Raw genomic sequence first — 23,991 nt, forward strand, 5'->3', positions numbered from 1 at the left:
ATCAGTTTTGTTTATCTTTTCATAGAATCAGTTTTTTGTTTCATTAATCTTTTTCTATTGTTTTTTAGTCTGTATTTCCTTTATTTCTACTCTCATCTTTATTATTTTCTTCCTTCTACCAACTTCGGGTTATTTTGTTTTGTTTTGTTTTTTCTAGTTCCTTTAGGTATAGGGTGAGATTATTTGAAATTTTTCTTGTTTCTTGAGGTAGGCCTGTTTCACTATGCATCTCCTTAGAACTGTTTCACTGTGTCCCACAGACTTTGGAGTATTGTGTTTCATTTTCATTTGTCTCCATATATTTTTTTTTTATTTCCTCTTTGATTTCTTCATTGAAGAAATTTGTTGTTTAGTAGCATTTTGTTAACCTCCCTCCCCCCACCCAACACCCTGCCAACAACCTGTTTGTTCTCTATATATGAGTCTCTTATGGTTTGTTCCCCCTACTTTTTAAAATCTTATTTCTGCTTCCATTCCCCTATGTTCATCTCTTTTGTGTCTTAAATTCCACATATGAGTGAAATCATAGAATATTTGTCTTTTTCTGACTCACTTATTTAACTTAGCATAATATATTCTAGTTCCATCCACATTGTTGCAAATGGCAAGATTTCATTTTTCTTGATCACCAAGTAATATTCCATTATGTATATAATTATATATACATATATATATATACCACATCTTTATCAGTTTATCAGTCAATGGACATTTGGACTCTTTCCATAATTTAGCTATTGTCAATAGTGCTCCTATAAACACTGGGGTGCCTGTGCCCCTTCAAACCACCACTCCTGTCTCCTTTGGATAAATACCTAGTAGTACAATTGCTGGGTCTAGGGCTAGTTCTATTTTTAATTTTTTGAGGAACCTCTGTACTATTTTCCAGAGTGACTGTACCACTTTGCATTACTACCAGCAATGCAAAAAGGTTCCCCTTTCTAGGGGCGCCTGGGTGGCTCAGTCGGTTAAGCGTCCGACTTCGGCTCAGGTCATGATCTCACGGTCTGTGGGTTCGAGCCCCGTGTTGGGCTCTGTGCTGACAGCTCAGAGCCTGGAGCCTGTTTTGGATTCTGTGTCTCCCTCTTTCTCTGACCCTCCCCTGTTCATGCTCTGTCTTTCTCTGTCTCAAAAATAAATGTTAAGGGGCGCCTGGGTGGCGCAGTCGGTTAAGCGTCCGACTTCAGCCAGGTCACGATCTCACGGTCCATGAGTTCGAGCCCTGTGTCAGGCTCTGGGCTGATGGCTCAGAGCCTGGAGCCTGTTTCCGATTCTGTGTCTCCCTCTCTCTCTGCCCCTCTCCCGTTCATGCTCTGTCTCTCTCTGTCCCAAAAATAAACGTTGCAAAAAAAAAAAAAAAAAAAAAGTTTAAAAAAAAAAAAAAGGAAAAAAAGGTTCCCCTTTCTCCACATCCTCGCCAACATCTGTTGTTGCCTGAGCTGTTAATTTTAGCCATTCTGACGGGTATGAGGTGGTATCTCATTGTGGTTTTGATTTGTATTTCTCTGATGATGAGTGATGTTGAGCATCTTTTCATGTGTCTGTTAGCCATCTGGATGTCTTCCTTTGAAAAGTGTTCATGCCTTTTGCCCATCTCTTCACTGGATTATTTATTTTGGGGGTGTTGAGTTTGATAAGTTCTTTATAGATTTTGGATACTAGCCCTTTACCAGATGTGTCACTTGCACATGTCTTCTCCCATTCCATTGGTTGCTTTTTAGTTTTGCTTATTGTTTCCTTCACTGTGCAGAATCTTTTTATTTTGATGAGCTCCCAATAGTTCATTTTTGTTTTTGTTTACCTTTGCCTCTAGAGATAGGTCAAGTAAGAGGTTGCTGCAGCTGAGGTCAAAGAGGTTGTTGCCTGTTCTCTCCTCTAGGATTTTGATGGCTTCCTGTCTTATGTTTAGGTCTTTTCATCCATTTTGAGTTTATTTTTGTGTATGGTATAAGAGAGTGGTCCAGGTTCATTCTTCTACATGTCACTGTCCAGTTTTCCCAGAACCATTTGCTAAAGAGACTTTTTTCCATTGGATATTCTTCGCTGCTTTGTCAAAGATTAGTTGGCCATACGTTTGTGGGTCCATTTCTGGATTCTCTTTTCTGTTCCATTGATCTGTGGGTCTGTTCTTGTGCCAGTACTATACTGTCTTGATGATTACAGCTTTGTAATACAGCTTGATGTCCGCAATTGTGATGCCTCTAGCTTTGGTTTTCTTTTCCAGGATTGCTTTGGCTATTCGGGGTCTTTTCTGGTTCCATACAAATTTTAGGATTATTTTTTCTAGCTCTGTGAATAAGGCTGGTGTTACTTTGATAGAGATTGCATTGAATGTGTAGATTGCTTTGGGTAGTATAGACATTTTAACAATATTTGATTTTCCAATCCATGAGCATGGAATGTTTTTCCATTTCATAAGCTTTCTATAGTTTTCAGTGTATAGATCTTTCACTTTTTTGGTTAGGTGTCTTATGGTTCTTACTACAGTTGTAAATGGGATCAATTCCTCAATTTCTATTTCTGTTGTTTCATTATTGGTATATAGAAATACAACCTATTTCTGTTACTTTGCTGAATTCATGTATCAGTTTTACATGAGGCTGAGCATCTTTTCATATGTCTGTTAGTCATCTGGATGTCTTCCTTTGAAAAGTGTTCATGCCTTTTGCCCATCTCTTCACTGGATTATTTATTTTTGGGGTGTTTTGGTGGAGTCTTTCAGGTTTCCCACATAGAGTATTATGTCATCTGCAAAGAGCAAAAGTTTGACTTCCTCCTTGCTGAGTTGGATGCTTTTTATTTATTTGTGTTGTCTGATTGCTGAGGCCGGACTTCCAGCACTATGTTGGATAACAGTGGTGAGAGTGGACATCCTTGACGTGTTCCTGACTATAGAGGGAAAGCTCTTAGTTTTTTCCCATTGAGGATGATATTAGCAATGGGTCTTTTGTATATGGTGTTTATGATCTTGAGGTATGTTCCTTCTATCCCTACTTTCTTAAGGGTTTTAATCAAGAAAGGATGCTGTATTTTGTCAGATGCTTTTTCTGCATCTGTTGAGATCATGTGGTTCTTAACCTTTCTTGTATCAATGTGATACATCACATTGTGATGTATCACATTGATTCACGTGCAGATATTGAACCAGCCCTGCATCCCAGGAATGAATTCCACTTGATGGTGGTAAATAGTTCTTTTAATGTATTGTTAGATCCGGTTTGCTAGTATTTTGTTGAATTTTTGTATACATGTTCATCAGAGAAATTGGTCTGTATTTCTCTTTAGTGGGGTCTTTGGTTTTGGAATCAAGGTAAAACTGGCTTCTTAGAATGAGTTTGGAAGTTTTCCTTCCATTTGTATTTTTGGAACAGCTTCAAAAGAATAGGTGTTAACTCTTCTTTAAATGTTTGGTAGATTCCCCTGGGAAGCCATCTGGCCCTGGACTTCTGTTTGTTGGGAGATTTTTGATTGCCGATTCCATTTCTTTACTGGGTATGGATCTGTTAAAAAAATTTTTGTTTCTTCCTGTTTCAGTTTTGGTAATTTATATGTTCTTAGGAATTTGTCCATTTCTTCCAGATTGCCCAATTTGTTGGCATATAATTGCTCATAAAATTCTCTTAATATTTATATTTCTCTGCTATTGGTTGTGATTTCTCTACTTTCATTCATGATTTTACTTATTTGGGTCCTTTCCTTTTTCTTTTTGATCCATCTGGCTAGATTAACATTTTTGTTAAATGTTTCAAAGAACCAGCTCCTGGTTTCGTTGACCTGTTCTGGTTTTTGTTGTTTTTTTTTTTTTATTTTAATATCCTTGATTTCTGCTCTAATCTTTATTATTTCTCTTCTGCTGGTTTTTGGCTTTATTTGCTGTTTCTTTTCCAGTTCCTTTAGGCATAAGATTGTGTATTTGAGACCTAGCTTCCCTCTTTAGGAAGGCCTGGATTGCTATATACTTCCCTTTTATGACTGCCTTTGCTGCATCCCAGAGGTTTTGGGCAGTTGTGTTTTCATTTTCATTCACTTCCATTTACTTTTTAATTTCCTCTTTAACTTCTTGGTTAACCCATTCATTCCTTAGTAGGATGTTCTTTAATCTCCAAGTATTCATAGTCTTTTCAAATTTTTTCTTGTGGATGATTTCCAGTTTCATAGTGATGTGGTCTGAAAATATGCTACGTATGATCTTGATCTTTGTGTACTTGTTGAGGGCTGATTTATGATCCAGGATGTGATCTATTCTGGAGAATGTCCCATGTGCACTCCAGAAAAATGTGTATTCTGTTGTTTTACAATGAAATGTTCTGAATATATCTGTTAATTTCATCTGGTCCAGTGTGTCACTCAAAGCCATTGTTTCCTTGTTGATTTTCTGCCTATATGATCTGTCCATTGTTGTCAGTGGGGTATTGAAGTCCCCTACGATTATAGTATTATTATCAATTAGTTTATGTTTGTGATTACTTTATATATTTGGGTGCCTCCACGTTGAGGGCATAAATAAATACAATTGTTATATCTTCTTGTGGATAGATCCCCTTTATTATGATATAATGCCCTCCTTCATCTCTTGTTACACTCTTTTGGTTTAAAATATAGTTTGTCTGGGGGCACCTGGGTGGCTCATTTGGTTAAGCATCTGACTTCAGCTTAGGTCACGATCTTGCAGTTCATGAGTTTGAGCCTCACATCGGGCTCTGTGCTGACGGCTCAGAGCCTGGAGCCTGCTTCAGATTCTGTCTCCCTCTCGCTCTCTGCCCCTCCCCCACTCACGCTCTCTCTTAAAAATAAATAAACATTAAAACACATTAAAGTAAAATCTAGATTGTCTGATAGAAGTATGGCTACTGCAGCTTTTTTTTGATGACCATTAGCAGTATAGACAGTTCTCCATCCCCTTATTTTCAATCTGAAGGTGTCTTTATGTCTAAAATGAGTCTCTTGTAAGCAGCATATAGATGGGTCTTGTTTTCTTATTCATTCTCATACATCTTTTGATTGGAGCATTTAGTGCATTGACATTTAGAGTGAGTACTGAAAGATAATCATTTAGTGCTATTGTGTTGCCTGTAGAGTTGGTGTTTCTGGTGATGTTCTCTGGTCCTTTCTAGTCTTTGTTGCTTCTGGTCTTCTGTCTTTTTTCCACTCAAAGTGTCCCCCTTAAAATTTCTTGCAGGACTGGTTTAATGGTCATGGGCACCTTTAGTTTTTGTTTGGGAAATTATTTCTCTCTCCTGCTGTTTTGAATGATAGTCTTGCTGGATAAAGAATTCGTGGCTGCATGTTTTTCCAATTCAGCATGTTGAATATATCCTGCCATTCCTTTCTGGCCTGTCAAGTTTCTGTGGATAGGTCTGCTGTGAACCTGATCTGTCTTCCCTTATAGATTAAGGATGTTTTTTCCCCCTTGCTGTTTTCATAATTCTTTCCTTGTGCATTTTGTGAATTTGAGTATGATATGCCTTGGTGATGGATTTTTGTTGAATCTAATGGGAGTTGTCTGTGCTTCTTGGGTTTTGATGTCTGTGTGCTTCCCCAGATTAGGCAAGGTTTCCTCTATAATTTGCTCACATAAACCTTCTGTCCCTTTTGCTCTCTCTTCATCTTCTGGGACTCCTATGGTTTAGATGTTATTCCTTTTTAATGAATCCCTGAGTTCTCTAAGTCCTGTATTGTGATCTTTTGCTTTGTTTCACTCTTTTTTTTTTATCTACTTTGTTTCACTCTTTATCTACTTCATTATTCTCCATAATTTTACCATCTATATTGCCGATTCGCTGTTCTGCTTTGTCCATCCATTGTGGCATCCATTGAAGATTGCATCTCAGTTATAGCATTTTTAATTTTGGCCTAACTAGATTTTATTTTTTTATCTCTGTAGAAATGCATTCTATGGTGTCTTTGCTTTTTTCAACCTGAGTTAGTATTCTTATTATCGTGGTTCTAAATTCTAGTACAGACATCTTACTTATGTCTGTGTTGACTAAATCCCTGGCTGTCATTTCTTCCCATTCTTTCTTTTGGGGTGAATTCCTTTGTTTTTTTCATTTTGGAGGAAGGATAAAAATTAATCAAATAAAAAATAAAAATGATAAACAAAACAAAGTCAAAGGAAGCCAGATCCTAGGTTTGTTTCAATCTCCTTGTTGAAAGAAACTTTATAGAATGTAGAAAATAAAGGAAAAGGAAAGGGGGGAAAAAGTGTAAATAAATAAGTTTTTTCTCTGTATTCAAGAGATAAAAGAAAACCAAAGTAAAGAAAATGAGCAAATAAATGAGCCAGCAAATAGAATGAAACCCAAAAGAATTTATATCCACTTTCCCCTAGAACTGAAACTATGAAGCACTCTATAGTCCATATACTAAGCAGGTGGAGTGACTTGTGGTGGTCTTCTAGGGGATGGCTTGGAGGGCACAGTTGGGCAGGGCTTGGTGTAACAGCTCCGTTCTCCACTAGATGGTGCTGCTTAGCTTGCTGGGCTGGATCTGTGTGTTTGTGTACCTGTGCATGTGCGGTTGAGGTGGAATTGACTTCACCCAGCTCCCTAATCTCTGGCTCAAGAACTTCGCAATCTCACCAACCCACAGTCAAGCACTGCTCCTTTGTCTCAGGTCTTGTTCACTCCCTGCCTCTACCCTGTCTGTCTAAGCTGTCTGCCTGCGAGACAAACCTCCTTCTCGAGATTTATCTCAGTTGGGGTTGTGTTTCAAAACCCCACACTTTGGAAACCCCCACCGACTCTCTGGGGAGGGTCTCACTGAGCATTGGCCGGAAGCCAGCTTGCCCCAGAAAACGTTTGTGTGGTCACACAGTGGCAGAGGTTCAGAGATTATGGCAGTCCGTAACACACAGTTGGCACCAGGTTTCACAGCACTCTGGCATCTTTGTCCCAATACCAGCAAACATGGCTGCTCTCTGGGGTCCTCTGGGACCTCTGCCCACCAGGAGGCCGTATGGTATCTACCAAATGCACTCCATGCAGGGGAACCACTTTTCCCTATGTGGCATATGGACCCCTCAAACCCCACTGCCTGCTCCTGGGGATTCTCCCTACTTCCTCACCAGAGCACCACCAGGCACAGGGCTCTGAATCTTCAGACTCTGCGCTCCACTGTGTATAGAATCCTGGTGGTATTGAAGCCCTTTCCTTTCTCCCTGTTAATGGTTTTGGGGAACAGATTTCTTGTTCAGTCCCCTGCAAGTATTTTCACTCTTTCTCTCTCAAACTACTTTCAGGGCAAGTGCTTTTCTTGTGCACAATCCTGATGTACCACACTCTACCCCTTTATTTTTTCTTAGTCTTCTCTCCACAAAAACAGCTCCCTACCCTCTGTGGCTTTTCTCTCCCCCAGTTCACCTCTGCACACCACGTATCTGCCGAGTTCTGTAGCTCAGGTTATACGGATTGTTGCATAAATCCTCAGATCAATTTCCTAGGTGTTCAAAATGGTTTGGTGCTGATCTAGCTGTGTTTCAGGGATGAGACAAGCTCAGGGTCTCTATACTTCTCTGCCATCTTAACTCCTTCCTCTGGCCTGTATAATCTGCAGGGAAATCAGCCCATGGTCTTATGGGGTTTCCTTGTATGTAACTCATTGCTTCTCTCTTTCTGGTTTTAAACTTCTCTCTTTATCTTTAATCTTTGGTATTTTAATTATTACTTACTGTGTGGACCTCCTTGGCTTCATCTTGTTTGGTACTTCTGCACTTATCGAACCTAGATACCTGTTTTCTTCCCAGAGATAAGGGAGGTTTTCAACTATCATTTCTTCAAATAAGTTTTCTGCCTCCCCCCACACCCCGTGTCTTTTCTCCTTCTGGGACCTCTATAATGCAGATGTTCTTGCTTGATTTTGTCTAAGAGAGTCCTTAACCTATCCCTGTGTTTTTTTTCTTTTTACTGTTCAGCTTGGGTGCTTTCCATTACCCTCTTTTCCATATCATTAATCTGTTCTTTTCCATTCTCTAATCTGTTGATTCCCTCCAGTTGATTTTTCATTTATTGTGTTCTTCAACTTGGTTCTTTTTTTTTTTTTAATTTTTTTTTTTTAACATTTATTTATTTTTGAGACAGAGAGAGACAGAGCATGAACGGGGGAGGGGCAGAGAGAGAGGGAGACACAGAATCGGAAGCAGGCTCCAGGCTCTGAGCCATCAGCCCAGAGCCTGACGCGGGGCTCGAACTCACAGACCACAAGATCATGACCTGAGCCGAAGTTGGACGCTCAACCGACTGAGCCACCCAGGCGCCCCAACTTGGTTCTTTTTTATATGCTATCTCTTTTTTCAAGTTCTCACTAAGCTTATGCACTCTGCTGTCCAGTCCAGTGGGCATCTTTATGTCCATAATTTTGAAGTATTTATCAGGCATACTTATTTCCATTTTATTTAGTTCTGTTTCTGAGGTTTAGGCTTTGTTCATTTGTTTGAAGCAAATTCTTTTGTCTCTTCCTCTTGCTTTACTTTGTGAGTTACACACAACAGCTACCTTTTCAAAGTAGGATGATCTTGTGTATAGTCAAGTCATCCCCTGTGGAGAATGTGTGTCTGGTGACATTAGCTGGCTTTCTGAATATGTGGCTGTCATGGGTGTTGGGGCACTTCATGTTAGGGCCACTTTGGTGGGATGGCCAGAGCCAAAGTGGGTACAGGCCAGAACTGTCTTTGGGCTTTCCACATAGAGGTGCATCCTGGCCAGACAGCTGAAGTTGAAGTGGGTACAAGCTGGAGGTTCCCAAGGCTCTCAGTGCAGAGGGCCCCCAGGCAGGACAACTGGTGCTATAAAGGGTATCATTTGGGGGGCAAGCCCAGTGTTCTTGCCATGGAACATACCCTGGTAAGATAACTGAAACTGAAAAGGTTCCAATCTGGGAGGTCTTGCGACTCTCTGTGGAATTAGTGCCCTGGCAGGACAGCGTAAGCTGAAGTGAGCATGAGCCAGGGTGGTCCGGGGGCTCTCTGCATAGACGGCACCATAAGAGAGTACCTGGTGCTGAAATGAGCGCAAGCCAGGGGTAAGTGCAAGCCCAAGACACACCCTGGTCAGGTTGCTGCAGCTGCTGCAGGGTATGGACCACTGGATCCCTGGACACACTCCACAGAGAGTGCCCTGATAAGTTGTCTGGAGTCAAATTAGCCACGAGCTAATTTGGAAAGGTAACAGGATGCTCTGAGCTGGGGGTGTCATGCCACATCATTTGGAGTTTACGTGCTGGGATCCTGGAGTGTTCTGGGGTGCTTTGTACCTGCCTCACCTCGGAAGGTGAGCTGTTGTGAACACTGACCAGGGGTATTCTGGTGTCTCCACGCTGGGGCCACGACACTGTGCTGGTTTGGGCTGGGGGCCTAGTGTTTGCTGAACTGGTAGGCTGGCTATGGTGCCCAGACCCTACTCCTGTCTGTGCTCTAAAAATGGAAGGGGAATGTAAACAGTGATGCTCACCAGCCCCTCAGAACTAGAGAGTCCCAGCAGCACTCTCTGGAAGAGTTCGAGGGCTGGATCTTTTATATTCTAGTTGCCCTTTTAAACCTCAGCATTTTTTCTTTATCCCAGGGCAGATGAATCTGCTCATGGTCATGCAGTACTGTCCCTCTTACTGCAGTTCTCAGTGTCAGGATTAGGGATTCCCTTCATTACTGTGCTTCTGTCTCTCTTGCCTTTCTCTTTGTGGTATATTTTTTGTTGTGCAGAAGCTGGCCGATTAGCCCTGAGGTGTCTTTCAGGAGGAAATGCTTTATAAATAGGTATAGATTTGGTGTATCCATGGAGGAGGTGACTTCAGGGTCCTCCTGTGTCACAACCTTAGACTGGAACCTCCTTTTCATTTTTATATATAGGTTTCATATGGTTTTGTTTAGTTAGCCAAGCAACATTACACCTTGTAGCATAACAACAGATTCTTTTACATTCCATATATCACTAGGTTATTTCAATTTTGCTTTCCAGGAAATAACAGTACAACAACTAATGGCTCATTTGGACTCCATCAGGAAAGACATGGTCATCCTAGAGAAAAGTGAATTTGCAAATCTGAGAGCAGAGAACCAGGTGATACTAGTTTGTTTATTACTAATAAAATAACTGATTTCACATGTGTTCTAATAGGACCAAGTAATGATTTTATGTGGTCATTCAGTAACTTTCAACGAGTTTTTTGATCAAAGTATGCTAGATGTTTAACCTATAACTAATCTTTCTATGTATCAATCATAGTCTAGACCAAAGAATAAGAGTTGTATCTTACATATGTAAAAGTCAAATGTAAGGGGAAATCTTTATATATAAAATGTTTCATATTATATATAAAATTTCTAATATAGCTCAATATAATGTTCTCAAAATTGAAAGCAATGTGCCATTTTATATGAATCTGCAGTAATTGTTGTGAGTTAAGAGAAAACTGCTTCTGTAATTCATTTGGAGTTTTAATTTTTTTTTAATTTTAAGTATTTTTAAATTTCAAATATCAGTCATGGTTTAAAACTAACTAGAATACATTTTTTACTGTTTTGTTCATAAGAATTTTCTGAATATGATGAAATACTACTTTCCTTTTTTGTCTGTTTTTAGTGCTTCATTAGAAATCTGTAGATCATCCAGTTTTTGCTAATGCAAGGTTTCAGATTTGTTGAATAAATCATGCTATGGGCTTTTGGCTTAATGGCAATTGCATGTGATTTTTCCTATACCTAGAAAATGAAAACTGAATTGGAACAAGTTAAGCAGCAACTGATAGTAAGTTTTACTTTTCTCACTTTAAAATATTTTATTAATTTCAGAACAAACATTATGAGATTGCTTTTTTAATATTTTGATTTTCTGTAAAGAATGAAACCAGTCAGATCAGAGCAGACAATAAACTGGACATCAACCTAGAAAGGAGCAGAGTAACTGACATGGTAATGTGCTTCTAAATATACTTTCTAATTCCTTCTAGTCTTTTTTTTTTTTTTAACCTCCTGATTTGTCATATCCTTTAGTTTACAGATCAAGAAAAGAAACTTATGGAAGCAACCACAGAATTTACCAAAAATGTAAGCTAATATGTAAAAATTCTCTTTTATACCACTCATGTATTTTATGTGTTGTATCTGAGCTTTTTTTTTTTTTTTTTTTTTTTACATTTATTTATTTTGAGGGAGACAGAGAAGGCACCTGCAGGGGAGGGGCAGAGAGAGGAAGAAAAAAATTCCAAGCACTAAGCCCAACATAGGGCTCAAACCCACAAACCATGAGATCATGAGCTGAGCCCAAATCAAGAATCAGGTGCTTAACTGACAAAGCCACCCAGGTGCACACCCCGCTCCCCCCCACCCCAGCTTATTTTTATATAGAAAATAACTATTTTTTGGAAGACCTGGATTCACTTTTTTTTTTTAATTTTTTTTTTCAACGTTTATTTATTTTTGGGACAGAGAGAGACAGAGCATGAACGGGGGAGAGGCAGAGAGAGAGGGAGACACAGAATCGGAAACAGGCTCCAGGCTCTGAGCCATCAGCCCAGAGCCCGACGCGGGGCTCGAACTCACGGACCGCGAGATCGTGACCTGGCTGAAGTCGGACGCTTAACCACTGCGCCACCCTGGCGCCCCTGGATTCACATTTAAATGAGGGCACAGGTTCAATGAAATTATCTTTAAAATTTTAAAATAGTGAATATTTATTGAGTGCTTACTATACATCAGATAGTTCTACCTGCTTTACTTCTATTAATTCTCCTTATCAGCCTCTGAAGTAGGCCCTCTTTTTTCTCATTTTACCAGTTTGGAAAATGAGACACAGGAAGTTAAGGTCACGCAGCTAATAAATGGTGGAGCTGGAATGTGAGCCTGGATTCTAAACTCCATACTCCACTACTGTTTACTTTCTCCTAATGCTAAATGGTAATCATTGCTTAATCTCTATGGTTTGAGTGAAACGTAGCTTTTTTTACTCAGCCATCGTCTTAATAAAAGCCATTGGGTCTACATTCTAACAGAAGAGACCTCGTTCTTAAATAGAAGGGAGGGTCTCATTTGCCTTTCCATGTATTCTGTTATATTCTCTTACTTCTTGTCAGGATAGAGGAGATGAACAAGGAAATCAACAAATTCTCTCAGGGCTAATTTCTGAGCTCTTCTACCCCTTAGCCCCTCTACACATAGCATTTGTTTTTACCCAGCTAGCATTTCTGCCAGTTCGCATTATAAATCTGGTTGATTTTTTTCTTTTACACAATTGAAAGTTTTAACTGTGATATCCTAAGGAATTTAAGTTCTAGGACTAAAATTTTTCCCTCTTAGGTCTCAAATTTCTTCCTATGAGGCTTTTAATAGAATGTACTCAAAATGTGATAATCCTAATAAATAATCTCCAAATATTAAAAGTAGAAGGAATTTTTGTCAGTTTATAATGTTCATGTAATGTTTTTTTATCACCATTAAAATTTTTGCAATACACAGCCCATAAGTAAGTGTTTCTAATGTAAATATTTATGTCATATGGACAAAATTTTCTCATTCTTATTTACTGCAGGATACCAAAACCAGAAGTATTATTTCAGAGACCTGTAATAAAATTGACACTGAAATTGCTTCTTTAAAAACACTGATGGAGTCTAACAAGCTTGAGACTATCCGTTACCTTGCAGGTAAGGTAATTCCATATTTTGTTAAAAAACAAAAATCAGTGGGGTACATCTGAAGATCTAATTGTTTTGTTTTCAAGTTTATTTCAAGAGAAAGCACAGGTGGGGGAGGAACAGAGAGTCTGATGCAGGGCTAGAACTCACAAACTGCAAGATCATGGCCTGAGCCAAAGTCAGACTTCTAACTGACTGAACCACCCAGGTGCCCTCTAATTGTTTGGGTTTTTTTTTTTTTGTTTTTGAATGATTTGAGCATCCTCTTATCTAGCAAGTAGAGGGAAGGTGGGACAAGAAAGTTACTAGCGAAAGAAAAGGATTGTTCCAGGCAAGGTCACTTTCTCTTAAGGGTAAAAAACAAGAAGTCTTACGCAGATTACACTTTCAGGAAAGGGAGAGGGCTGTGTGGCAGACCCACTATAACTAATGGGAAAATTCCTGACTGACCAGTTTGGACCAGTTAAACTACAATTAGATTAGCCATTAAGCCCTGGTTTTCAGACTAGGCCTGAGTGACACCATCTCAGTTTAACAGTTCACCCCCTTTGTTAAGTCTCAGTTTAACTAAAAAATATGATCAAAACTTAAAGCATTAGTGCTACTCTCAGTTACCACTCTTTTGTTGTTCTTTTCTACGGTATTATCAGGGAGGAAGAATGTCCTTTGCAGTTGACATCAGACAGATTAACAGGAGAAAACAGACATGAAATTCCAAAGACATTCAAGCAACATAAGGCTTATATGACATCCTGAGCTAAGGAAAGGGGTTTAGGGGTCTGAGGATACATAGAGAAGGATGGCCATTGGCAGGAAGGTGAGAGGAGATGTTTGGAAAATAAAAGTTGCTGTTATGCAAATACTAGATATCTTAGGTAAAGAGGAATCTCCACTAATAGTTGTGTTCCTGGTATATAGGCTGTCTGTTATGTAAATGTAAATTTAGGTAGTTGAATGGGAGTAAGAAGCTTTTCCTAATCTGCTAGGTTTGACTGCTTTTTAACTCAAAGTAATATTCATGCCAAAATCACCTGTCTTGGGGCAGTCTGCCCTTGGCACTTGAAGGAAACTTCCCTGAAGTTTCACACATGAAAGTTGAGCACTGGTAGATTGTGCTGTCTCATTGAACCAGTCTGTACAACAGATCACCTAGTACAGTAGATCAGACAATAGATCAGCTCAGTTAAACTCATTTCAGAAGGCTATGAGGTAGGGATATTCTCAAAGCTAGGCTTGTGATTTAAGTAATCAGGTATTAAATAAGTAATCGGGTGTTTTGGTTCTGTCAGAACAAAAGAAAACAACGGTTAATGATTGGGTCAAGGGTAGTCATGACTTCTAGTTGTCAGGCTGGAAGCATTTTCAGACTGAGTCAGAGCAAGCAGTGAGTCTGACGGATTTTCATTTATAGTTCAACTGTCTCTGATCTTTTGAGTGACTCAGAATGACAGGCATGAAGGTTGTCTCTAGGTGTGAGCTAGTGTGATTTTTCTGAAGTTTAGTTTGTAGGGTTTCAGGGAAAAGAAAAGTTTTAGTTCTTAACATGATTCCAAGTCAGAAAGGTAGGAGAAAAATTGAAAATACTAGTTTAGAAAGTTGTAGCCAGTCATTGGAGGAAACTAGAGGCAATCAGGCTCTACTCCAGTTTGATGAATAATATTAAAATCTAATACACAGGTATTAGACACAGGTGTGTCTTTCTGTAATCACCTTCATAGCCAAATTGACACTAATTGTATTGCAAAGTAAGTTTAATTTAAAAACAAAACAAAAAAATTTGGCCTGATTATTTACATAAGTGCAGTTGACTCTGTAGGCTCTTTAAGATCTCCTTTGCTGCAACTACTCATCAGGATTTCCAGATTGAACTTTTAACAGCATCTCAAGGCCAGAAGCCAAGCCAAATACTTGGGGTCAGACTTCACCTGCAATACCTATATATTTGGGTGAATTCTCTTCTCAAGGTTCCTGCACTGACCAGGAAGTGACCTTCTTTACTCACCTGGTAAAGCTGCTGGGTACTCTGTAAGCAAGGTATCAATCAGGATGATATTTCCAAAGGGGCTTTTTAGGCCCCATAAAGTCCATCTTAGTTCCTTAAAGCTGTCTGCTTATATGTGAATCTATGCAGATCTGTCTAAAATACAACATTCTAGTCAAAAGGAGAAGAGATTTTTAGTTAACTTATGCAAATATACTGTCATGAAAATAGAATACTCACTGGGTTTCTGAATGCTGGAGGGATCAGGTAGGGAGAAAAAGATAAATGTTTCAAATTGCTATTAGTTAGCTTAAGAAAAAAAGTTTCCATATATCTGGAAAAACAAAAATTGTTTCAAATAAAATCTTAAAAATAAATCTCCATTCATTCAGTCCTATTTAATAATTCTTGTTCTGCTTAGATCTGGTTTTTTCACTAGTTCAAAAATTCTTACCTGGTTCAGTTATCTTAAAATTATTGGAAACCTGTACTCAAAGTTCTTTACATGAGTCACTAAAGACATTTGCAATAGCATCAGACTAAAACAGTAACATGACAAGACTTAAATATGACCATGGTTCTAGATCTGATTACAGTTGATAAGGAAATTTAGTTATTTCTGTGGTATACCACACTTCAAAGATAACAGATTTTTAGGAGTTTCACCCATTTTAATAACATATCTATATAAACAATCTAAGAGGGTTTAGTGTTGACAGTGCTTCCCATGCAATTTAATATACCAAATTTTCACAAAATCTTTTACACTTAAGATTATGGTCCAAAAACTTCAGAATTTTATTTTTGGAAGTTTATCAAAAATATTTAGGGGCACCTGGGTGGCGCAGTCGGTTAAGCGTCCGACTTCGGCCAGGTCATGATCTCGCGGCCCATGGGTTCGAGCCCCGCGTCAGGCTCTGGGCTGATGGCTCAGAGCCTGGAGCCTGTTTCCGATTCTGTGTCTCCCTCTCTCTCTGCCCCTCCCCCGTTCATGCTCTGTCTCTCTCTGTCCCAAAAATAAAAAACGTTGAAAAAAAAAATTAAAAAAAAAAATATTTAAAAGGTTTGTATATTTGATTAAATAGGGTCACAAATTATTTTGAAACATATTTATTTAGCCAAAGTGACAGTAAAAGATTTCAAAGGCAATTAGAGACAGTTACATAGTTGTGAGCAAAATTTAGCGCTTTTTTGTTTATTTTTTAGAGTGGGAGAGTGAATGGGGGAGGGGCAGAGAGAGGGGGAGACAGAATCTGAAGCAAGTTCCAGGCTCTGAGCTGTAAGGACAGAGCTTGACATGTCATCTGCAAGATCATGACCTGAGCCAAAGTCAGACACTTGCAGGCGCCCCAAAATTTAGCCCTTTTAATATCAAGACTCAGTTTTCTTAAGTCATTGAAGACCAAACACAGAATCCTTGTTTTCTAGGCAGGTAACTTTAAATGTAAAGAAAAACTTTGTTTGCAATTACTTATTAAGAACAGACCAGTAGTTCAGGAAAATTTTGTTCTTTTAACAAAGTGACAAAATTATTTACTTCATCCTAATCTTAGCCAGTACTGACCACACATAGAATTCTTTTCTCAAATTTCTTGTTCCATAAACCTTCTACAGCTTTCCCTCTTTAAATAACCTTACTCACTTTAGGACAAAATTATTTTCTTTTCCCTTAGCAAAACTGTATTTTGTCAAGTGAAAGAAAACCAACTTCAAAGTATGCTAATAAATGCTTTTTTTTTTTTTCTTACTGAGGACTGTAGTCTGGGAGACGGTCTTTCACATTGCTCTAAAGAACTGCTCAAAAACTTGTGAGCTACAGATTATATACATAAAAAGGAAGGAGTTTATGTGCTTGTAAGCATTCTCCAAATACTTGGGTGTCACAAGGTATAATCTGTTACAGTCCTTAAAATTCAGGTTTACTGATAGACACAAGAAAGACCCTTAGGTCATCTTAATACATTGTTTCTATCATATCTGATTGTTTGAAAATATTGCTTGCAATTTTGCTTCCAATTTGCCAGTTCTACCTGTGTGATTCCTCCTCAAGGTCACCTGAGACCTCAAGTCAGAGAAGGGTGACATCAGTTGCATACTGCAATTTTAGTGCACAATTTTTATTACTCGTACTTTGTCTCACCCAAAACACCTATCTTACTTTCCCGGCATACACAGTTGTTTCCTTTATTTCTAGGAGTCTTAATTATTATCATTTATTAGAATCCTTAACTCTTAGAAACCTTAATTTCTAGTGAAAACTAAATAGTAAACAATTGTGAACTGTTTTGTAAGTATATTTCATAATTTCTAGAAACATGTGCTTTTTCACAATGAATTCCAAAACCTGTTTTCTAACATCTAAACTTATCTCTAGTTTCTCTGTAATAAAACAAAAGTAGATAAATTTATGTTTAGCTTAGCAAAAACATTAAAGTTTCAGGTTACCAAAGATTCTGGAAGCAATTTAAAAGTTTATATGCAGGGGCGTCTGGGTAGCTCAGTCAGCTAGGTGTCTGAGTTCGAGCCCCACATGAGGCTCTGTGCAGACAGCATGGAACTGCTTCAATTCCTTTCTCTGCCCCTTCCCAGCTCGTGTTACCTCTCTCTCAGAAGAAACAAATTTTTTAAAAAATCAAAAGTTTACATACAAACCTTTTTTTAATCTTTCTTACATCTAAATTTACTTGTTCTTAACAATTGCGTTTACCCACAAAAGTTCATGAGGCAATAAAGTTACCCACTGTCCTCTAAGTTTTTTTTTTTCTGATAAATTTTCCAACAGAGATAACATGGACTTTTTTTTAATACTGATAACTCTTAATTAAAGATGTGTCTTTAATAACTTTAAATTGGCCTTAATACTGAATTTTTTTCCAGATCATATGAACTTGAAATTAGGGTTAGTTTCTAGCTTTCTGAGTTTTAGAACACTCAATTATAACCACTTGCCTTCACACCAACTGAAATAGAGCTATTACAGATTTTAATGTTACCGTTCCTAGGTAGAGAAAATATCTCACACTTACAACATATACAGACCCATATATCCAGACAAGATGCAAAGAAAACTCTTAACTTCTGTTTTTACTCGTATTTGTGGAGAGGACATTACAGTCCCAATTTCCAAATACTTCCCCCTTTTTTCTCCTGATAAAAAGCTTCTCCCTAATGTTTGTATTTCAAAGAATGGCTCTGACATCCTAGAGATGATGGGGGTAGAAATTTTATATCCCAAAGGTATGGAGATATTATCCAGGTTTTCTCCAAGGTGGAGATGGGACATATCTACTCCATTATCAACGGTCCTAGAGTCTGGACACAAGAGCCCATTTAGAAGTTTGCATTTTTAATTTTCAGTCTTAGGCAATTATGGACTATATTTCCATTTTAAAGACATGGTAAGATTTATAATTTCGAGAGAGTGAAAGAATACAAAACTATTTTTTTTCTTTCAGTTTCAGGGTAACTCCTATTTAAGATTTAGCTTTTTTTCTTTCTTTAAGCAGGACAATTTCATTCCAATATCCTGATCTTTTCTAACACCTACAGACGTTGTGAGAGGAATGGATAGGATTTGTTTCTGTAGTTGCATTTCTGGCTTTATAGAGTTTTTTTTAATGTTTAAGAGAGAGAGCAAGCAGGGGAGGGGCAGAGAGAGGGAAACAAAGGATCTGAAGCAGGCTCTGCATTGACAACAGTGAGCCCGATGTGGAGCTCCAATTCACAGACCTCGAGATCATGACCCACTGAGCCATTTAGAGATTTTTAAGACAAAGACAGTTGTTACCAATTCCCAAAGAATGGAATTATAGCCTGAATATCAAGGGCTTGGCCTGTTTTAACTAAATTTGCTTCTTTATATCAGATTTTTAACAAAATTTGGAATCAAAAGCTTTATGCCTTGGTAAAATCTTTCTAAAGCACTTTATAACAAAAGCCTTTTTTCTGGGTATACAATTCAACCTTGGCTTTATCCCCTATCAGCCCCTGAATATTGGCTCTTCACAGCCCATTTGTAGGAGGGTCTAGGAGAAATTTTGGTCATTGTTTCTCTCTGAAGAGGGTTTGTGAATAGTCATTAACCTTTTCAATTCTCTAAATTTGGTAGGATCCTCTGAGAGGTAGAAGGGCTATATAACTTAAAAGACTTTTCCGCTGGCCAGATTTCTTTCATGTGATTTCTTTTGTGGTGAGTGGTCTGGAATATTCTTGTAAAGGACATTGCATAGAAAGGCCTGAAGCTGGTGGAGCCCGATTACAGAGCCCTGGAAGGTAGGAGCAAAGAGAGCCTTACTGACAGTCTTGGGCACTTTAGTTAACATTCGTTTTCTGGCTTTCAGCATTCACGTGAGCAACCTGTATACTTTTAACCTAGAGATTATGCCAGACTTCTCTGTAAATCTTATAGGGAAATGGAAGTTTAAAGAGGCAGATAAGGCTAGATTTTAAGAAGGGACATTATGTTGGATGTGGACATTGATTTTTGTCTTCAGTTGATTTCTGTTCATCTTGTAAGGGAAGTCCCTAAGGTTAGTCATTATACTAATAAGATAATTGAAAAGCTCACTATAAAATATACATTTTTAAAATACAGCCAATTTAAATTGGCCATTGACAAATAATATCTATTAATAGCAACTCAAACCAATAAGCCTTTTAATAGCTTAGCCAAAGCCACAAGAGGCACCCAGAGAACATGTAGATAATGTAGCCCCTGTGATCCAAAGGTTCACTTCCAAAATTAATCGAAGGAAGCAAAGCCCTTTGTTGCACAGGTAGTGAGGATAATGCAATGAAAACAGTGTCTCTGGTCTCCCACAAAAATGAGACTCTTCCCATCACAAACTCACTAATCTCTTAACACCAGGCAGGCCCTACTAGAATGGAACTTTCTAATTACTAATAAGCAACAGAGGTTGAGATGACAAAGGTCCCTATGGCCTGGGACCTCTCATAAGACACCTGTGCTGAGTTGGCATGGCAGGGTAGAGAGACTCAGAACCTATTGGTGCATTAGGGTGCACCCTGGATGCTGGAGACCAAAAAGGATATACTCATTGGTCACAAAGCTATGCTCTTAGGACATACAGTAAGACAAAGGAAAAAAACCATCTGGTTTTTCTTTTCGCTAAGCCTGTGTCTCTTGGAGCCACACTAATACATAGGAGGCTTATGCTATGGATTGTGAGGATTAAGGGCTGTGTGTGTTTTACAGTGTACCTTGTTGCACAGAAGTTTTCTTGAAGTTGACAGGTGACCCAGTGCCAGCCTCCCCTGTTCCATGACCAGCTTATCCTAACCTGGGAGTCTTTGAGCTGGGTGGCAAGCACTCTAACAGCTTTTAAGTGTCCAACCTGTGCCCACTAATTTTGCAACTTTGGCTTCCAAGATGTCCCTTAGCAACAGCCTTTACCTAATGTATGACAAACGACATAAAAGACACAAGAATACAAAGACCACTCCCAGGATGAAATGGATCAGTAACCAAAAAGTTCTCTGACAAATTTATCAAGAGTCACTAAGGCCAAGGAACTAATTCCACAGATATTTTCTCCTGCTCGTATAAATTTAGAAAAAGGGTTCTCACCAGTGTCACTCTCTCAGACTCCAAAGATAGAGATTCCAGGAGACAGACAAGATAGGAAATCTTACCTCCTGCAGGCTGCATTTCAGATTTCCTGGGGAGCTCTCTGCTGCAGCAGCACCCAGGGATAATGCCATCAGCAGGTTATCCCACCAACTATGCCAGCTGTCTGGAAGAAGGAAGGTCCTCTGCCCTTCAAGGTTCTTTTAGCTGGACTAAGAATCAAATTGACATGAGACAGTTTAACGGGAGGAAATCAGATTTAGTTTCATATATACACAGGGAGTCCCTACAGATATGAAATCACGAAGATAGGCAATGTGAGGTTAGTGACATCCTACGCTAAGGAGAGGGGTAGGGGTGTGGGGATACAAAGGAGAGGAAGACCATTAGCACCAGTCAAAAGCAAATAACTCAAAGACTCTGGAAGGAATCCACTTTTTAAGCTAAGCAACCTGTTCTTCGATCTTATATAACTGAGTTCCCACTTCCCCGTATTACTCTAGGCATAGCAGATAGCCCCCACAGCATAGACACCTCTTTGCTCAACTAAAACGTAAGAGGTATTCCATTATCAAGGACAACTTTGGCTGCAGAATCTAAGATCTTTGCTGGGCTGCTATTTCTTTAGCAGCAAATTTTATAATTTAAGAATTAAGGAGAAGTTCTTGATCGCCGTCTCATTTACCTTTATCCCTAACCAGGGAAATACAGGGATCTGCCAAAAGGAGTGAATCCCAAATCACAAAAGCATCCAGTGTAGGTCCTTTTTAACTCAACAATTTAAATTTAGGGGAGCCAAAACAATGAAATGTCTTACTTTGCTTGTGAAAAGTTGAAGGCACAGTTGTTAGATTTTCTCCTACCCTGAAATAAAAGGTTGTTTAAATTCCAGAGGTTACCCCACTTTAGCAGTGGCCTGGGAGCTACAGATGAGGGTGTTATCTTTACAGGCCAATGTAGAATAAAGGAAAGGAAAAGAGGAAGAAGGTTTTATGTTGACTTAGAGTATGAAGTCTTGATCTGTCATCTTGGGCAGAAGCATTATATGATGTCAGCTACTTCTCTTTCTTGTCAATTTGATTTTGAGGTCGTTAGCATCTTCTAGATTTGCAACAGTGCCAGGAGCACTTGGGAAGGAAGGCCTCTTCCAATAGGGCTCAAGGGTTGTCTTCCTCTGGTGATATTTTTAAAATACCCAGTCACCAGGCTACAGATTGTGACTGAAGGTTTCCTCTGAATTAGGATCCAGGAAGGCTTCTCTAACCTGTTGATGACAGGCTTGAGCATAAGACATTAGAGACTTACTGTAGCTGGTCATGCCAGTGTGAGACAACAGAGACTCAGCGGAAGGTTGTGTAGAATTACGATAGAATTGGATTCAATTCTAATAGAATTCCAAGAAGTTGGTGAGGTTTTCATTAAGGCTAATATGATTTGCCCAGTGAAGTGTGATTTACGTAGTGCTTTGATTATTAGAGACCATGGAAGGTATACCCCAAGAGAGTATTTCACATTTTCTAGCAGTTTGTCTTTTTCAATGTGCCTTACAGCAGGAAAAGGCTTCAGCACATCTGGAAAACACACATACAATAACAAGAACACTGATAACCCATACGAAGTGATAGTTGAATAAAGTCCATCTGCAGGTATTAAAAGGGTCCAGAAGGAGATCTGAAGCCTCCAAATACAAACAATTTTTCCATGATTATGGACCAGACAGGTCAGGTCTTGGTAGACCGTTTTTGTAATTTTACACAAGCCTCACACCAATGCCTTTTCATAATTTGAGTCCTCTTAAATGTACAGTAGGTGAAGGTGTGCAAAAAATGGGAAATGGGGTTTGTCAGGGAGCCAGAAAGAACCAAGCTGCTGTCTTCAGTTTCTATTGCCCCAACTGTAATTTACAGCCATTGCTTATCCCCTCTTACTTTCTCAGATTTGAGTACATTGTTGCCATGTTACAAGGACATTAGGATGGCAAAAGTCTGGCAATAAGGGGCCATTTTTGCAGCAACCAAATGGACTTCATCCACATGTGCCACATCTTACAAATATAAGCAAGACTTTGTATTACTTGTTTGCCAGTGCTTTCCATGTAATATGCATATCAAGTAAGCCTAATTGGTTTAGCAAATCCTTTGGTGTATGCGCTGTCAAAAAAAGTTTTTAAAGCACTTGCCTGAAGGATCACAGATCATTATGAAATTTAAATATAAAAGGTAAAGAAACTTTTACAGTCTTATCAAAAGCAGACCAAAAGTGTAAGAAAACATTCTTTTTTACAGAGGGAATACTACTTTCTAATTTTGTACCAGCTTATTTTTGACATTAAAACATTTTAAATAATTTTTATCTTAACCACCTTGACCACACATAAAACTCCTTTTTAAAGATTGCTTTTTCACAAACCTTCTATCCAACATTTTCTTTTTTCCTGCATTCTGATTTTGTCCTTTTTTTTCTCTTTAAACAACCAGGCTCACTTTAGGACAAAATTACTCTCTTTTACCTCAACAAAAAATACAAAATACATCTCTGTTTTTCATACCTTTTTTTTTTTTTTTTTTTTTTTTTTTTTTTTTTTTTTTTTTTTTGCTGAAAACACATCCTGTTTTCCTGGCATATGGAGATGTTTCCCTTATTATTTTTTTTAATTTTTTTTTAATCTTTATTTATTTTTGAGAGAGGGACAGCAAGTGAGCAGGGGAGGAGCAGAGAGAGAGAGGGAGACACAGAATCTGAAGCACGCCCCAGGCTCTGTCAGCACAGAGCCTGACACGGGGCTTGAACTCACAAACTGTGAGATCATGACCTGAGCCGAAGTCAGACACTCAACTGACTGAGCCACCCAGGCGCCCCTCCCTTATTATTTTTAGTAGCTTCAACTACATATATTAATTAGAATTCTTAACTTTTGGCCGCCTGGGTGGCTCAGTCATTTAAGCGTCCAACTGTTGATTTTGGCTCAGGTCAGGATCTCAGGGTTATGAGATCAAGCCCTGCATTTGGCTCCCCACTGGGCATGGAGCCTGCTTAAGATTCTCCCTCTACTATGCTCTCTCTCTAAATAAAAAAATACTCTTTAAAAAAAATTGTTAATAAAAAAATTTAAAAATAATTCTTAACCCGTAGAAACCTTAATTTCTAGTGAAAACTAAGCATTTGTGAACATCTGTTTACCAGCATGCTTTTAATTTGCAAATTCATGAATACATTTCAAATTTTCTAGAATCATTTTAAATGATTTAAAATTTTCTAATGTAGCTGTAATACATCCAGATGTCTTTTAGATTCCCTGTAGTAGAAAACCATAAGTAGATAAACCTATGTTTAGTAAATTAATGTTTTAGTATTTTGTTTTATTTGAAAGTAATCTAGATATTTAATGGATTTAAGTCATTTAACTTAGCAAAACTTTAAGGTTTCAAGTTACCAAAAAGATTTGGAGAAACTTTTTTAAAAGTTTCCTTAAAACTTTCTATTTACTCTACTTGTTCTTTAAAATTATATTTAAATTACTGGGGTGTCTGCCTGAGTGACTCAGTCAAGCGTCTGAATTTGGCTCAGGTCGTAATCTTGCAGTTTGTGAGTTTGAGGCCTGTTTCGGGCTCTGGGCTGACAGCTCAGAGCCTGGAGCCTGCTTTGGGTTCTGTGTCTCCCTCTCTCTCTGCCCTCCTCTGCTCATGTTGTCTGTCTGTCGTCTCTCTCTCACACACACAAATTTTTTTTTAATTTAAAAGTGCTTAAAAAATAAAATCATATTTAAATTACTTACTAAAACCTCATTGAAACATTAGGC

At 38.5% G+C, this 23,991-nt stretch overlaps 1 protein-coding gene and 1 long non-coding RNA gene across 6 annotated transcripts in view; one reads left to right on the forward strand and one right to left on the reverse strand.

Annotated features, from left to right (window-relative positions):
* LOC123380461 overlaps nucleotides 1-22,696 on the reverse strand; it is a 33,599-nt gene extending 10,903 nt beyond the window's left edge. The window contains exons 1-3 of one of the 4 annotated variants that reach the window (XR_006586259.1): nucleotides 20,258-22,696; nucleotides 14,846-14,859; nucleotides 14,627-14,761 (exon numbers count right to left, since the gene is read on the reverse strand). This is a non-coding gene — a long non-coding RNA (uncharacterized LOC123380461). Of the gene's footprint in view, nucleotides 1-14,357; nucleotides 14,777-14,845; nucleotides 14,860-20,257 lie in introns of those variants that run through there. The other 3 variants (XR_006586256.1, XR_006586258.1, XR_006586257.1) reach the window with 3 other exon arrangements.
* CCDC90B (coiled-coil domain containing 90B) overlaps nucleotides 1-23,991 on the forward strand; it is a 49,542-nt gene that overhangs the window by 17,490 nt on the left and 8,061 nt on the right. For both annotated transcript variants that reach the window (XM_045038672.1, XM_003992677.6), the window contains exons 4-8: nucleotides 9,951-10,052; nucleotides 10,698-10,739; nucleotides 10,832-10,903; nucleotides 10,985-11,038; nucleotides 12,519-12,633. In XM_045038672.1, coding sequence (XP_044894607.1) covers nucleotides 9,951-10,052; nucleotides 10,698-10,739; nucleotides 10,832-10,903; nucleotides 10,985-11,038; nucleotides 12,519-12,633 — 385 coding nt within the window. The remainder of the gene's footprint in view (nucleotides 1-9,950; nucleotides 10,053-10,697; nucleotides 10,740-10,831; nucleotides 10,904-10,984; nucleotides 11,039-12,518; nucleotides 12,634-23,991) is intronic.

Source organism: Felis catus, chromosome D1 (assembly GCF_018350175.1).
Source record: "Felis catus isolate Fca126 chromosome D1, F.catus_Fca126_mat1.0, whole genome shotgun sequence".
Classification (NCBI taxonomy): Eukaryota; Metazoa; Chordata; class Mammalia; order Carnivora; family Felidae; genus Felis; species Felis catus.